Here is a 15,821-nt window from a genome sequence, read left to right as displayed (position 1 = left end):
AATAGATCACGGAAGATCGAATCAGTCTACCGCAAGCAAGAATGGATTTATCACCAAAGATTGATCGACACCGACAAAACAAGGCACGAGATGTGATGCTTTCGAGTTATATGAAAAGATATGCGATGGTTATAAAAGATAAATAAATTCCGATTAGTCCAGTGCTAAGTGGATATCAATCAATGGACATCGGGTGAGGTTGAACTAGAATGTCCCCGGGTCATTGCCTTGGGCGCTTTCTTCGAAGTTAGCGAAGTTCCTCTTATGAGAAGTTGAAAATATTTAATCTTGGAAAAGTGTTATATCTGTTTGAATTTAATTTGACTGGGCATAAGGACAGCGGTTTCCTTAGGTACAGCTGTTCGACACTGACATGCCCGACGCAGAGAATGTACTATGTAGTATGTAACGCATGATGTTGTTAGAATATCGCGAGATCTCTCAGATAACCTGGATATCCAATGAGGCAGTCCAGAAACATAGCCCCCAAGATTACCTCTCACAATAGCTTACAAGTTAAGTCAACCCTACATGCCCGGTGGGTCCTATATAAACCAGTGACCCAAACTACCTATAAAAGCCGGGCTTTGGAACCTGCTGTATACCGAGAAGGCGGAGAACTGAATATACATACAATCTCGCTAGCCAACTGTTCTTACTAGTTCATATTATCGTTCATATTAATCACCTCATATCGCTTAGGTCTGATTGTTAGGTCATATCTCTTTCTGCTCTAAGAGTTTGAAAAGTCTTTCTTGTTGTTGTTCCAACTGAGCGAGGAGTTTTTCTTCCCGTGCTTTCTGCTGCTCCAGTTGAGCGAGAAGCTTCTCTTCTCGTGTTTTCTGCTCTGCTGCTAGTCTCTCTTCTCGTGCCTTCTGTTCTGCTGATAGTTGCTCTTGCTGTAATTTTTGTTCCTCTAATTGCTGTTGTAAGACTTGAATCATGCTACGGAGCTCCGGCTGTAAGCCCCGATTCTGTGCAGATGGGGCCCGGCTATATGCGGGCCGTTCCTGGGACCAGATTCGTGATTGGGAGCCAATCTCATCATCGATATCGAGCTCGAAAGGGACGTCTTGTGGATCAGGAATTTCTTCCAGCAAATGCATTAATCGGCCGGTGTGGATAGGAAGGAATTCGCGATCAAGATTCTCCACAAAATGATAACATGCCCATTTATCCTCCTCTGTCCAAATATTGAACTGCTTCACTAACCAGCGATAATATTTAATTCCGTCTTCACCAATCTCAGGATAGTGCCCGTAGATTCGCACACTCTCTAATTCGTGTGAAATTGAAAACCCAAGGAGCTTCCGGTGCACTTCTTCCGAACAACCGGCTGCTTGAGCTACGCTGACCACAGCCCGAAGAGCAATACACATACTGTGCATATTCTGCCGATCCGCAAATTCCAAAGCCTGGTTCCCACACTTGACTTCTGCCGTTAAGTAAGGGAAGTACATATCTTCTCGCACTGCATATAGAGATTTTTCATCAGGCTTGATTCCAAGTTTTCGCCGCTGGCTGTCTGAAAAGGTTGACCATCTCAAGCCTCGGGCATGATCTGGCTGTGGTTTGGGACCATAGATTGGCTCCGTCTTCAGCCATGGATCATTGTAGCCATCAATCACATCTCTTAGTTCCTCCTTCCCTTGGATGAACAGATTCTCTGCAGATGGTATGAGGAGCGGATGTAAATCTATTAATAGTCGCGCTTCTGATCGATTTCGTAACGCGTCGTGAAAGCCCTCAATGAACTCGTTGTCAAAGAGGGTTCCGCGTGGAGTTTCCACTGGTTGATGGAGGAGTCGCTGGCAAAGCGCGACTTCTTCGGAAGTCGGACCGGCGGGCGACTGGCGCATAAAGCAACCTTTGGTTTCCAGAATTGTCACATAGTTCACGGCCTTATATGCATATGATTTGGCATCTCGGGAGGAGGCACTCGCACTGGGTGAAACGGAACGAGTCCGTCCACGGTCGGTCGACGTTGATTGTGAGCGTGATCTTTTCGATGCAGGCTGACTCATAATATCAACCTCGTCAAACTCCTCTGACGGGCACGGTATCCACTGAAGTATCTCTTGACGTTTGTTGATCGGTTTCGACGGAGGTACAATCGCAGAATGTCCACATTCCTGTTCGTTAATTTTCTAACACTCACTTAGTACATCAGTATGACAGTAGGTGCCTGCAACTGACCCTGCTGCTAACATTGTTCGACAAAGGTGAAGGCGGTTGCAGTGTAATCTGCTCCTGCTTTTTGCTCGATGGTATGGGAACTGTACTTGAACTGTCTCGACGTCGCAGCTTCGCTGGCCGTTGGCCCACATCGTCAGGTGAATCAGGGGCTATTGCGCGTTTCATATTCCAGGCCTTAACTGATGTGAAGGACTAGGGTGATTAATTGCAAACAATCCAGGGCAAGTGAATATATAGCATTGCATCAGAAAGGGAACGGAGTTGACCTTTGAGTGGTAGGAGGTAGGTCGAAATTGGGCTCAGTTGGCGCCCACCCAAAATTCGAAGTGGGTCCCGCGATATCCAATTACAACTCCTCTCACTTGCTAGTAGTGTTCTGCCTTAAAATTCAGGCACCCCGATTATGAGTCTTTGCCAAGGAATACCCACCCAGATGATCGAACTTATTCCCCCCGTCGTGCCAATTATAAAACAACCAATGATATAGAATAAGCAAGCGCCAGGATCAGCGGAGCTTTCTAGAGCAAAGTTAATTTGTCGAAAAAACCACCAATTAAGCCGCAGTGGGGCACATTTACCGCAGAACCATCAGGGCGTCTACGATATTGGACCAATCTGTGGGCGGCTCACCCATGTCGGCCCAGCTACAATATCGTAGTGATCCTATGTCGGTGGCTACCCCATGTCGGTCTTAGGGTTAAGGGTTAGGGAGGTCGAAACGCGAGGTCAGTTGGCGCCGACCCAAAAGCTTGGTGGGTCTAAGGCATCCAATTATATCTCCATTCATGTATTAGTCATTTTACGCCTTAAAATCCAGGCACCAAACGGCGGGATGTCCGTCCCGCATCCAATTGGTGAGATACCGAAAATTGGAGGCCAAGGCGGCCGACTAATGACAAACTTGCCCATCTGGGTAGGATGGAGAATCATCATATTTTCAAGGGCATACGATCATGGTGGTCCTCACCAGAAACCACCACATTTTTGCATTGAGCATATGGTGTCGTCGGCGCATTAACTACATTGGGAAAACACTCGCTAACGTAAAAGTACTTTTGATGGTTGACAACTACGGATACGGAGTACGGACTTTTGCGCCGTAATTTTCCACTCTGTGTACAGGTCTTTCCGTACTCTGTGCAGGACTGGCTTTGAAACCCTGATCGACCGCGGAGATACGATTCGATGCGGTTCGATACCCCGCTGGGCACAGTTAATTGGACGACACTGGAATGGCTAGCCTCTCTGCTTCCGGTGCCTGGCAGGAATAGGTTGATTCACACGTGGGCGATTCTCCTGCATCCAGAAGGAACTAATCGATAGTGTTGAGCTCTGTCTTGTTTTGATTTACTACGCATTACGTATGTTGTAGAGCCGCCCTTTTGATGAGAAGAGGAACCTGATCTTCCAGACGGTTTCTCATTTTCCTCGCACTTCGATCACCTGCACATGGATATACGGCATGTGAACCACACCACTAAGGAAAGTGTGGGCCTTGATATTTCTCCACAGGTCCATGAAGTTCTATCGTTTGTCTCTTTCAGTTCTCAGTCACTGTTCCCGTTCCGGATCGTTGTACCTGTCTGATTTGCCCCAATACTGACTACGTAAAATGTGGGATCTTTGCCATTCTTTCCTCCTGCACCAGTTGTCAACCCAATCTACCCACCGAACGACCAGCACTGCGGTCTAACATCGCTCTATCAAAAATATTCTTCGTACTTATTTTTTATCAGGTAACTCATTCGGTAATTCAGCGGTGTATGGGGGTATACCGTTCTGCAAAATAGGGTATAGCCATGGGCCGTATTCCAGAGTTTCTCGATCGTGCGATCACAGCAAACCCAGAGGTCAGTTCTACTCATGTCAGGAAATTCACCTGCTAATCAAAGTGCTAGCTTGGATTGGTTGTTTGCCAGTTCATAGAGGCGGTTTCCCAATTCGACAAAACTGGCCAGAAGCTAGCTCGTCTCGTTAAAGAAATCGAGGGGGCGGAATTGTCTTGCTTCAGAGGAATAAAAATTCGTCGTCCAAAGTTGCAACAAAGAGGTTCGTTACAAGAAGAATTTTTGTCCGCAGTGTGACTTGATTGTTTTGATTATTAATATATTGTCAGGTGATCTCTCTCGTCCACACCACGATCCGCATAAAGTAGAACCCGATCACATACCAGATCCTCCATGCATCAACCCGGTTTTGCTAGAAAAGCAGGGCGAGCCACTAAGCGAAGGGCTCCTAAGTCACGGCTCGGATGACAGGCTTGAGAGGTTAACTTTGGGTGATCTAGGACGGAACTGGAACAACAACAGTCTTCCATCTACTGATACTATGCGTAACCTGGAGGACAATGGTAACCCTGATATTAGCTCGTCGAACGTGCGCGGGATCGCAGCAATAAGTTCCCTAACGTCGATTGAAACAGCGGATTATTCAACTCCGGAGATCAAGAAGGTCGCAACGCGAGCTAATATGCAACCAAGTGTCTACGATGTGAGCGACGAAAACAATAATATAATTCTACAAACTGGACGAGCCTCGCCGACTGGTTGTGATGAAAATATGCAACCAAGTGTAGAAGGTGTGAACGATGAAGGCGAAGAAATCGTTCCACAGAAGAAACGAGTCCGGCCGACTGGTGATGGTGAAAATATGCAAGCAAGTGTAGAAGATGTGAGCGGTGAAGGCAATGATATCCTTCCACAGAAGAAACGAGTCCGGCCGACTGGTGATGGTGGCCGTCTACGACAGCCTGGACCTAGGAAAAACTCCTCTTTGAAGAAGAGCAGCGAAGCAAAGTCTTATGCACGGTCTACCGCTCAGAAGATCTCCCATCAGCAAGCTGATGCTTCTCATTCAGTGACAAGGTATTCCGCTTATGATCAAATGCGGTGTCTATTTGGTTCTGGTAAGGAGGAGGAAGAAGAATTATCGGAGTCTGCTTTCATCCGAGTATTGGAACTGTGTACAAAAGGTTCACGGCCGGACCTGGCAAGCTTTCTAGAGAATCTAAGCGATCTTTGGCGGACAAATCAATTCTGGAGCCCTGACCCTCTCCATCTTTCGATGCCAGAAGACCTGCCAGCGGGTGCTTCCTGTCTGAGGCTCTTCCGGTATCTCCGAGATCTCGGAAAAGAGACTAAATTCAATGTGATCAGACGTCGTTTTGCGCAGTTAAAACTACACCTGTCTTTCATACACCTGTGCGATGATATGGCAAACCCTGAAAGCCATAATTATAAGACCGGCCTGAATCGGCGCAGAATTCCAAGTCATGCCATTGACAAGCTTATGGGGTTGGAAGGCGGTGATCGATATTCCGAAAATCCATTAGCATCCAAGGACCGCCGTCACTTCGTCAATACTAATGCTAGGGGGAGGAGATGGTATCTGATCTCTCACTATATTGGATGGGGTGCACTGATCATCTTTAACAACATTGACACCGCTATGTGAGCAACCCGTGTCCTGAAATGCATATTTATGCTGATCACTGCCACAGCGGCAAAATCGATCTTATTGAACTGGAGGCTTTTATCATATACGTCTTAAATACTCAGCCTAGGGTCGTAGCACTATGTCGCACATATGAGCAGCCTGTCAAAGATCTCTTAAACGGCAAGAAGCCTGCTCTCACTTTGACAGAGAAAGAAGTTAGAGGTACTATTGATGGTTTGCCCCATACAATTGACAGCGATGGGTGTGCAAACACGCCCTGGAAGCGAATCAATACGAAGATCGATACGGATGTTTCTGAAGTTGTTGGACATACCTAGGGAACAGTAAGTGTTTGGATCTAAAGCATACATTAGAGACTTCAGGGAGTGCATTCATGTTTTGCTCAACGTTGCTATCTTTATACTGAATCGATGTGCAATGAAGTTATTGCTCACTATCCAGGAACTAATCCGTATCTGGAATTACCAAGAATTAGTTCCAACATACCGGAATAATCACGTGATAAGGTTAGATTGTTGGAACTAAAATACGCTATTCCTTTTCGGGAATAGGATTCAGAGAATCGTATGAATATTGATCAACAGGAAATTTCGAGAATCAGATTCTATGTCGATTTCGCATATCAACACAAGATTGTCACAAGATTGATCACAGATTGTGGTATTTAGTGATGTCATTTTTCTTGAGAATGTGAGTATAAAAAGGATCAAGATTGTCAGATAGTGAAGTTTTAGATAGTGTGCACAAATATCAGAAAAATCCCTACTCTAAGAATCTTCTTTGGTTGGCCTAACCTAGTTAGAACTAGTACGGAAAAGTTCCAATAAAAATTTTGCTTACTAAGCTCAATCTCCTAGAAGATTGGGACGACATCAGAGCAACCAGCATTTAGCTCACTATGGATAAGAATAGAAAGTGCGAGTAGACACCAAGGCAAATCGCGCTAAACCAACCAGCTCACCCTCAGTGGCGGTGCATTGTCTTATGAGCTGGTGCTAATAGACCGTCAGACCACAACAACGAAATTGGTTGGAGGCATCTCACCTTTCTCAACTCATCGACAGAGCTGACAGAGTCAGTGGCTGCTAGAAATTTCACCGCATTGGAGTCCACTGGCCAACGCTTCAGGTCATTCACGCCAGTAGTACCATTCTTTTTAGTATGCTTCTCCATCAGCTCCATAGTAATTGTCTTTATAGCGTCCAGAGTTGCGCGTTGGTCTCGGTTCTGGTCTCGGGCCTGAACGTCTTCTAACGAGCCTGGATGGACTCAGTGCATACTTCGCGAAGAGAAGACATTCCAAGACTCTACCTATTTTGACGATGCCATCCAGATTCATTAAGATGTTCGATGATTTCAAAGCCTGATGCTCGAGACCTTGGGTTACCAGGTATGATAGACCCTCTAGAATCTATCAAGGTTTAGTTGCGTCTTTGAGGGATAGCGAAATGATTACCTGTCTCATGATCACGGCGAGTTGGCCTTCGGTTGGATAGGCACGACAGACAATGAGATGCTCCACAGTCAAGGGGAGGTCTTCACATATAATGTATAATGAATTCTTGAAGAAATAGGCCTCCTTTGCAGACATAATATGCGGGTGTTGATGTTGGGAGAACCATTGTAGCATCTTGGACGAAATAGCGTCAGGGTAGGACCTGAGTAGCAGAACTCTCGAAGGGTTTTTGCTATGGACGACTGCGACGGCGTCTCCGGCAAGCTCACAGCCAAATTCCTTCCTGTATGAATTCCATGGAGACTCGTTTTTGAATTTCAGAATGCTTCTTTGTCCGTGACTCGGAGCTTGGTCAAGATTCTCCCTGCTCGGAGAGTGCTTTCGCTTTTTTGAAAGTTCAATCGCTTCGTTTTCCGGGACATTCTGAAGGGGGGTTTGTAAAGTAGGGGGTTGAACTACCTTGGATTCAAGATCGAACGCGGTTTTATGTTTGTCTGACTTGGAAGACATGATGGCTTACGGCTCCAAAAGTAAACGATGGGAAATAAAATAAGAGTGGGAAGGGAACTATTTAGATTATTTATAATTTCAGACGAACTCAAGTGGGATCGATTTGCAACGGTCGCAGAGTAGATGACAGACCACCTATAAAAGGGTCTCACCCCCTTCGCGATCCCGAATCATTTTGGGGACATAACTAGCCACCAATAATGGAGCCCTTCCTATTTACAGACACTGAGCTCCAAGTGGGAACCGAGCGAAGTCGAAAATACCTAGGCACCGCTAAGATCGATCTCGATCACATCAGCTTCCACCCCGACTCGTCACGAACGATAGATCCCGAAAATATAGACCGACTCCGTGAGGTTTTTCGCTCAGAAGGATGCCGCCGATATGAGATTCAAAATCACATTACAGGTGTCGTCTCGCGGGAGTCCCTGCAGGAAGCACTCCGTGCAGCACACAAGGCCCAAGATGAACTGCTCACTACGACGCCACAAAGTATCCCCCACCTTCAGTTCTCTGCTGGTCAGGTTTTCTGTCTCCACGGTCAGCATCGGGTTCGAGCTGGAGCGGAAGTCCTTCTAGGAGAAGACCGATGGTGGACCGTTGACCTCTACCTTGATGGTAACCGTCACCCCTCCCTTCCCGTCTGCAGAACTAAGGAGGCATAGATATCAGCACCGAGTTACGCACCGCACTCATCGAAGAATACGCCAACGAACGACGGCCCAACGACGGAGAGATCTACCGCAAAATCCGCCAATACCAACAGGAGCACAACGCTCACTTTCAGAGGCGATGGTGGGTGAGGTTATCATCGAGCAAGGCGAGGCGTCTCCAACAGCTTCACAAAAATATCGATATTCAATGTGCTTTTGACGCACTGTTACCAATTTCTGGAGTGTGGGATGGGATGAGCATTGGGAAGCTGTCCAAAGTGATGGCTCTCGACAGTGATAAGGTGATTGAAACCTCTCCGATCGCCGCGGGCATGACTGATCTTTTATAGGAGGTTCTGAACTATCTTTCACACATCAAGAAATTCTGGGTCGAGCTCGTGAGCGTCGACCCCACTCATCCCAACCTCGCCGCCATAAGGAAGATCGATTCACACACGGTGAAGAAACTGGAATCGATGGCGCCGGGAGGGTCCCGGGTCGATGCAAGAACGGTACGTGGTTGGGTGATCAGCGGCGAGGTTCTGGGGGAATTCAGTGAGACGGAGCGAAGCAATATGTGGGAGCGCATGCAACAGTTTGACGGTCTGATTCCGTCTCTCCACACATTTTTCCGGGACATGGACTATCTGGAGGCGTGCGCTGATGCGGTGAAGCGACTGTTTCCGCTGTCCAAAACTCATCCTACGCTATGGTCGGCGATGAGCCATTCCTATGCGCGTCCTGCGGCATCTGGTGATGATTGCCTCATCCAGACGACCGAATCCCAATTGAGCCGTCGTCCCAGCGACAACGTCAATCATCTGGAGCTGGCGTATCGACAGGTTTGGTTGTACGCAATGCGTCATTACCCCAGCATGAGCAAAGACCCCGAAAGCAATGATCTATTAACAAGACCCGCGAACGAGAAAGCCGATGAAACTGTCGTTTACGAGATGGCGGTCCTTGCACAGAAGCTGGGCTTCACGTCTGCTGGCATCGAGGAGATCATCAATCAATCTCCCGATCGACAAATCGCGGTGGACTGCCTGCTCAAAGCTCGAAAACCTGAGAGTTATCAGTATTCAGCCGCTGATTTGGAGCGGTCGGTTCGCCGCATTGTCGAGTGCTTCGCCGCGGCCACTCCGTGCGAACAGCCTTTGCATTCCCGCCCTGTCATGACATTTGCTGACAACCGGAGGGCACGGGGTGGGCTCCCGTCTCGACAGGCCCAGAAAAACGATCGCCGATTCCTGTTCATTGACCACCTGCACCGCGAAGTATCAGCTACCGAGAAGGTCTCGACCTGGTTTGTGCGGCGGAGTGTGTATTTCGCCTTTTTTGGAAGGTGTTTCTCTCCACCACCCGATGCCCCTGGCGAAAGAACTGCTAGCGTAGCCAACTCTGCGAGCCCCCGTTCGCCGCTATTTGTTCCCGATGATGCATCTGAAGGCGGATCCGAGACCAGGATGGATGGCCCTTTGCTCGTGACTGAGACGGAAGAGGTCTCCCCGGGAGCAGTACCAGGCATCACCGATCCGAGACGCCTATCGAGAGAAGCGTCTGCTGTGGCTGAACAAGAACGTCTTCGTCAAGAGGCGGCAAGAGTGGCCACAGAGGCTGCTGAACAGGAACGGCTGCAACGAGAAGCAATTGCAGCCGAGCAGGTCCGGTTACAGAGAGAAGCGGCGGAACAAGAACGCCGAGAACAAGAGGAGCGCGTACGGATCGAACAGGAGCGTCTTCGAAAAGAGGCGGAAGCCAGGGCGGCAGCAGAGATGGCTGAGCAAGAACGTCTTCGTCGAGAGGCGGAAAGAGTTGCTGCAGAGGCTGAACAGGAACGACTTCAGAGAGAAGCCCAAGAGAGAGCGGCCGCCGAAGCAGCTGAACAAGAACGGCTAGAACAAGAGGCGATTGCCGCTGAGCAGGTCCGTTTACAAAGAGAAGCAGAAGAAAGAGCCGCAAATGAAGCAGCTCAACAAGAGCGACTACAGCAAATACAACGCGAAGCAGAAGAGCAAGCCGCAGAGCAGGAGCGAATCCGCAGAGAAGCAGAGGAGCAGGCAGCAGAGCAATCTCGGTTGGAGAGAGAAGCGGAAGAGCGTGCAGCCGAGGAAGAAAAGGAAAGACTAGCCGTCGCAGCTGAACAAGAACGTCTTCGCCAAAACGCTGCAGAAAGAGCCTCTGCCGAGGAGGAGCGTATTGCGCAGGAGAGAGCCGTCGCTCTGGCGCATCTAGAACAGAATGATGACCATATCTCCACACCGACCGACGCAGTCCCATTGGAACGACTGAGCTCCACCACACAAATTGACATCACGCCTGACTTGCCCAGTCTCATCACCCAATTACGGGAAACTTCCGATTCGCTGGATGAGGATCATAATGCCCGTGTTGGACCACATGGCATTGCAACGCAAAATTCCCTCGAGAATGCTCGCCAGGCTGCCTTGGACTCGCACGCCGGAGATGTGCCAACCAACGACGGATCACCACCACGAACCATCACTGCTGGATTAGAGCCGATTACCGAAGAAGCAGAAGTTTCGAATCCTATTCCATCCGTCATCATCGATGACGATCGCCAGAGACAACTTCAAGAACAGATCGCCGAACGCAGGCGGGCCGATAAAGAGAAGGTTGCCAACGCGAAACGAGCACCACTTGAGATTGATGACCACTTCACTCAGACTCGCAGTGCGGATAATGAGGATCTTTATGAACCGGACGAGGAGGTGATGACTGCGCCACCGGAACGGCTTACAGAGCCTACTGTGTCTCCCGAAGGAGCTTCTGAGACCTTCGAACCAGATCATACCTCGACAGCGGTTCCTGTAGCCAGCGTGCCAAGGGCAGCACGTTTATCGCAAAAGATCGCGAGCCCAAGACAGCCCATGGGCATTAAGAAAACCAGGAAATCGGCTATCGCGCCGAAAAAGCCACGTGGATCACGGGCATCGTTCGATCCGTCATTACCACGGCGAACTCTGCTTGAATTCGAGACGATCATGGCCACAGGCCCAGCGTGGCCGGGCAACCAGGAAATCTCCCCAGGCAATGTTGGTCCCGATTCTTCAGCGACTGCGGAGCAAGCCGCCTCGCCGGCATCTGGACTGGCTCGTCTCTGGAGGAGCCGCAACCCAGCCCCCAAAGAGGCGAAGTCACGGCGGAACGAGACGTCTGATCCTCGACGACAACTCCCGCTGCTTCCCGATGACCTTGGAGCGGATTCAATGATCTTCTGGGTGTGGAAGGCCAACAAATGGAGAGAAATGGAACGAATCCCACTCGACCCATCGGATCCGCTCCGCGCGGTGCGCGTTGCCTTACGGTACGAACGGGATGAGCCGGTCGAATTCGTCGATCGAAACATGCACGCAATCGCAGCCGCGAAATGTGTCCAGGCGGCGCTGGCGGAGGGGACGAGATCCATCTTCCTGCTTCTCAGAGACGGGCCCCTGGAGCGGCCCATCACTCGGGCGATGGCGATGGCGGCGGATGACCTTGCCAAAGAGACCCCGTTAGTACAAGGCCGGAAGCGCGGCCGATGATTTACTGCACCCAGAACGGGGGGCATGAGAGGGTGGCTTCAGGTTTATTCTAGGCCGAGTTGCGGAGATCTGGGTTTAGCAGTGACCTGGGCTCCACTGCGACCGCGGTGGAGGCACCTGGTTCCACCTTGCACCCAGGTGCAAACTTTTGGGTTGCGGGCAAATCCAGGTGCACAGATTCCGGTTTCCTCACCCCGGCCGATCCACCTTGTTCTTTGTCCTCAAAGCCCCGGCCCTAGTTCTTGTTACCTGGACCCTATCTAGCACTAGGCCTGCGCTAACCACAGGTGAACCCAGTTATGTCCACCCCCTTGTGTTTGCTGAGCACTCAGGTCGGTCGCTCTGGGTATCGACACTCGCCAGCACGTCTGCACAATAGTCTCGAATTTTTCTTTTGCTTTTTGTTTTCGATGCGGAACGACATATTTATCCGCGATCTGGTACAGCTTGACATTAAACAGCATAGGTGGCGCACGACTGTGCTCGCTACCACTGCTATCATAGTCAAACCCGTACATAAAATGAATCATCGCCTGTATGGCACAAGGGTCATCGTCATGGAGAGAGACCTCGTTTCCATTCGTTTCCTGGGCACATTAGATTTAGCCTGCATCATAGAACCGCGCTCTTACCGTCCATTCTCCTTTGTATAGTCGAGAAAAATACTCTGACTGGCCACAAACGACCAATCGATGGAATTTGAATTCTTGATCGACAGTGCGAATAGTAAGGTCGGCAAATTGAGCCGAGAGGATATAGCTGCTGTTGTTAGAATCCTGACTTTCGCACAATTCAAAAAGACTTACCTCTTTATACTAGCGCCTAAGTCAGTCTGCATTTGTGCATCTTGACTTCCAATCACAGCCACTTTGTCTTCTGGCATTGTGTCTGGTTACGTTGTGGCTCTGGATGTAAATGTTGTAGTAATTGGGAGAGAAAGGGAAGTATTTAAGTCGGCCAGATTATACTTCTATCAGACACTAGGCGGCGTTGCTATCTATTTCAGAAGAAATATAGTACAGCTTGTCTCTGATGAGCAAAAATTGATAGGTCAATAACATATATCGACAGAATTACACAGTTCCCAAACCAACCGGAGAGGGAGGAAAATAAGTCCAAACCAAAGAAAGCTTGCGTCCCGTCGAAATTACAATACTAGCTCTCATTCTGCATGTACCAGATAGATGTGTTGCAAGACAACTCATACCTGCATTTCCCCTCTTTCTCTCACCCAGACACCTACTGTACATAAATATCACGCAAATAAAGTTTTTTGACTAATTGATTCGGTCAAGTTAACATTAAGTCTCCAGACACTGAGTTCTGAGCCTCCCAACGTGATCAGTTTTCGGATTTCTCCTATACGAACATGACTGTCGATACACTCAATCGAGATGCTGGTCATCTGGCCAACCCAATATTGTTACGAAAGATTGACGAACTTCGTGAGAAAAACGTCGGTCAACACGTTCCTCTTCCGCAGGTAGACGTTCAATGCCCCAAAATATGCCTTTCTCGAATCTCATTATCGTATCCTAGCTGGTTGTCGTTGGCGACCAAAGCTCTGGGAAATCTTCCCTGTTGCAGAGCCTCACAAACATTCCATTTCCTCGCAACCTAGAGCTCTGTACCCGCTACGCGACGCAGATAACGTCCCGCCGTGACGTAGTTTCTCGAGTTGACATCAGCATCATTCCTGGGCCGCGTGCATCTGACGAACATAGAAAGCGCTTAGAAGAGTATGATCCAGGGTTGTTATCTCCGGAAAAGTTCCGTGATCATTTTCAGAGCATCCTCAAGGAAGTCGGTTCCCCTTTGAAGATTACTCTGATAGGCATACGCTGACTCAGCCACAGGTCAACAATCGGATGGGGATCCGGACGGACCCTGCTTCGAGCGATGGCAGGGTTTTTAGCGAAGATGTCTTAAAAGTCGAAATATGCGGTCCTGACGAAGACTATCTGACCCTCATAGACGTACCGGGAATATTCCGTAATCCAACGGAAGGAGTAACGACAAAACTTGACATCATCCTGGTTCAAAACATGGTGAAGAAATATATCAGAGATAACCGTACCATCATCCTCGCTGTTCTCCCCAGCAATGTGGACCCTGCTACGCAGGAAATTCTGACACTTGCTGAGGATTATGATAAAGCAGGCGAGCGGACTCTGGGAGTTTTGACGAAGCCGGATCTTGTTACCGAAGTCAGCGCACAGGCTGCTGTGTGCAATGTGGTGTTGGGAAAGAAAAAACCGCTTGCACTTGGATATTATGTTGTTCGAAATCGCGGCGCGGACGATGACGATAAGTTCGATCAGAGTGCGGTAGAACAGTTATTCCGGGAAAAACCTTGGAGTGATTTGCCGAAAGATCGACTCGGTGTGCAGGCCTTGAAGGCAAGACTGGGTGAGCTCCTAGCCAAATCACCCGTAGGGAGTTCCCGAGACTGCAGAAGATGTCCAAAACAGTTGACGGATTGTCGGAGCCAGTTGGATCGTCTCGGGCCAGCACGTCAGACTGAGCAAGAACAACGTCTATTTCTGAGTGCATTGGGTCGTCAATTCCAGGAACTAGTTCAGGCAGCCCTTAACGCTCACTACTATAGCCACAGCGCATTTGAGAACACTAGTGAACTCAGGCTTATTACGGATGTCGTCAACCTCACCGAGCAATTTAACTCGGATTTTGAGGATAATGCGCATCTCCGTCATTTCGAAACCCAGTGCAAAACCAGTGGAGATAGAAATGAGAACGAAAGCGAGGAAGCGAAATCCGATTCGTGGCCGGAAACAAGTACAAATCAGTCCCCAGTCGACGACCTTGGCTTTGAAGACCCTATTCTAGAAAATATTGTCACTAGGGACTTCGAAGTTGACTACCCACGGGACGACATTATGGATTGGCTTGGGGAACTTTATTTACAATCTCGTGGTGTAGAGTTGGGTACCTTTGGTGGTGCTATACTTTCTAGCGCGTTCAGGGAGCAATCTAGCAAATGGGAGAAACTGACGCAGGTGTATGTGAGTAAGGTTATACTGGCCATTCATCGGTTCATGATCACGGCCGTGAAGATGCTTTGTACCGATATTCGAGTTCAACAAGAGATATGGTCTTCTATTCTCGAAGAAGTCCTTGACAGGTATAGAGCAGCGACGAATCAAGCCAGGTTTCTTGTGTCCACGGAGCGGGAAAAAAGACCATATACTTTGAATCATTATTTCAATGAAGAACTCCAGATTTCACGTGGCAATCGAATAGCTGCATTATTGGAGGGAAAGGCTCGGAGGGAAGTCCAACCCAATGCCTTCGGCAAGGGGGTAGTTACTACAGACAACCTTATTGTCGATCTGGAGTCAGTCAGACATGCTACAACCAGTAAAAGCAATGCGGAACACGTCAAGGAGGAATTACATGACATTCTTCAATCTTACTACAAAGTAGCGCGAAAACGATTCGTCGATAATGTTTACCACCAAGCTATCGATCACTGCCTGCTAACAGGACCTGCAAGTCCTCTGGCTGTTTTCAGTCAGGAGTGGGCCATAAGACTGGAGGCGGAGCAGCTGGAAAACATCGCCGGCGAGTCACCAATTACTAAGGAAAGACGGAGCACCCTGGAGAAAAAGATCAACGATTTGGAGGTGGCTATGCGCATCTTAAAACCTTGATGTATAATTCCGGATGAGATACACCATCATATCATTCTACCGCGGTTGGGGGAGAAGGACGACGGTGTTTTGTAAAGTAGTTGGTTGAGATGTCTGTCAACTGTCTGCTTGAGTCAAGCTCTGTATTGATGTATTAACGAACGCAATGTAGTAGCTGAACGCTCTGGAATGCTCATTGCCCTCCACAAAATAAAGCCCACACCGTCCCCGGATTTTGAGTAACAGGCTTATTTTTCTTATCAACGCTATGGCACTGCTTTCTACTGAACCCCCCCGGTCTCGCAAGCTTCTACGCAATTCGAGACTTTCTACGCTTGTGAACGAAAATTTT

At 48.7% G+C, this 15,821-nt stretch overlaps 6 protein-coding genes across 6 annotated transcripts; 3 read left to right on the top strand and 3 right to left on the bottom strand.

The window, feature by feature from the left end:
* Window positions 1-446: 446 nt before the first annotated feature.
* On the bottom strand, window positions 447-2,424 carry TSTA_009370 (uncharacterized protein). Its single transcript, XM_002483004.1, has 2 exons — window positions 2,197-2,424; window positions 447-2,147 (listed from the first exon to the last, which is right to left on the bottom strand). The coding sequence occupies exons 1-2, from the start codon at window positions 2,359-2,361 to the stop codon at window positions 717-719; spliced, it is 1,596 nt and encodes a 531-aa protein (XP_002483049.1). The 5' UTR covers window positions 2,362-2,424; the 3' UTR covers window positions 447-716.
* A 1,461-nt stretch (window positions 2,425-3,885) lies between these two features.
* Window positions 3,886-6,143, top strand: TSTA_009360 (conserved serine-proline rich protein). The gene is made up of 4 exons (XM_002483003.1): window positions 3,886-4,046; window positions 4,095-4,245; window positions 4,313-5,645; window positions 5,696-6,143. The coding sequence occupies exons 1-4, from the start codon at window positions 3,996-3,998 to the stop codon at window positions 5,967-5,969; spliced, it is 1,809 nt and encodes a 602-aa protein (XP_002483048.1). The 5' UTR covers window positions 3,886-3,995; the 3' UTR covers window positions 5,970-6,143.
* A 405-nt stretch (window positions 6,144-6,548) lies between these two features.
* Window positions 6,549-7,714, bottom strand: TSTA_009350 (uncharacterized protein; the record flags this gene model as incomplete). The annotated part of the gene is made up of 4 exons (XM_002483002.1): window positions 7,109-7,714; window positions 6,964-7,063; window positions 6,697-6,911; window positions 6,549-6,647 (listed from the first exon to the last, which is right to left on the bottom strand). Exons 1-4 carry the CDS (start codon window positions 7,616-7,618, stop codon window positions 6,549-6,551), a joined length of 924 nt encoding a protein of 307 aa, XP_002483047.1. The 5' UTR covers window positions 7,619-7,714.
* A 26-nt stretch (window positions 7,715-7,740) lies between these two features.
* On the top strand, window positions 7,741-11,819 carry TSTA_009340 (uncharacterized protein; the record flags this gene model as incomplete). Its single annotated transcript, XM_002483001.1, has 3 exons — window positions 7,741-8,236; window positions 8,284-8,573; window positions 8,622-11,819. The coding sequence occupies exons 1-3, from the start codon at window positions 7,819-7,821 to the stop codon at window positions 11,817-11,819; spliced, it is 3,906 nt and encodes a 1,301-aa protein (XP_002483046.1). The 5' UTR covers window positions 7,741-7,818.
* Window positions 11,820-12,085: 266 nt separating this feature from the next.
* TSTA_009330 (BTB/POZ domain protein) lies at window positions 12,086-12,702 on the bottom strand (the record flags this gene model as incomplete). The annotated part of the gene is made up of 3 exons (XM_002483000.1): window positions 12,086-12,406; window positions 12,452-12,578; window positions 12,626-12,702. The coding sequence occupies 3 exons, from the start codon at window positions 12,700-12,702 to the stop codon at window positions 12,086-12,088; spliced, it is 525 nt and encodes a 174-aa protein (XP_002483045.1).
* Window positions 12,703-13,102: 400 nt separating this feature from the next.
* TSTA_009320 (dynamin, putative) lies at window positions 13,103-15,657 on the top strand. Its single transcript, XM_002482999.1, has 3 exons — window positions 13,103-13,302; window positions 13,359-13,622; window positions 13,676-15,657. The coding sequence occupies exons 1-3, from the start codon at window positions 13,189-13,191 to the stop codon at window positions 15,488-15,490; spliced, it is 2,193 nt and encodes a 730-aa protein (XP_002483044.1). The 5' UTR covers window positions 13,103-13,188; the 3' UTR covers window positions 15,491-15,657.
* Window positions 15,658-15,821: the final 164 nt, after the last annotated feature.

Source organism: Talaromyces stipitatus, genomic scaffold, assembly GCF_000003125.1.
Source record: "Talaromyces stipitatus ATCC 10500 scf_1105507295549 genomic scaffold, whole genome shotgun sequence".
Classification (NCBI taxonomy): Eukaryota; Fungi; Ascomycota; class Eurotiomycetes; order Eurotiales; family Trichocomaceae; genus Talaromyces; species Talaromyces stipitatus.
Note: the sequence above shows the minus strand (reverse complement) of the source record. Positions and strands in the feature narration are given on the sequence as shown.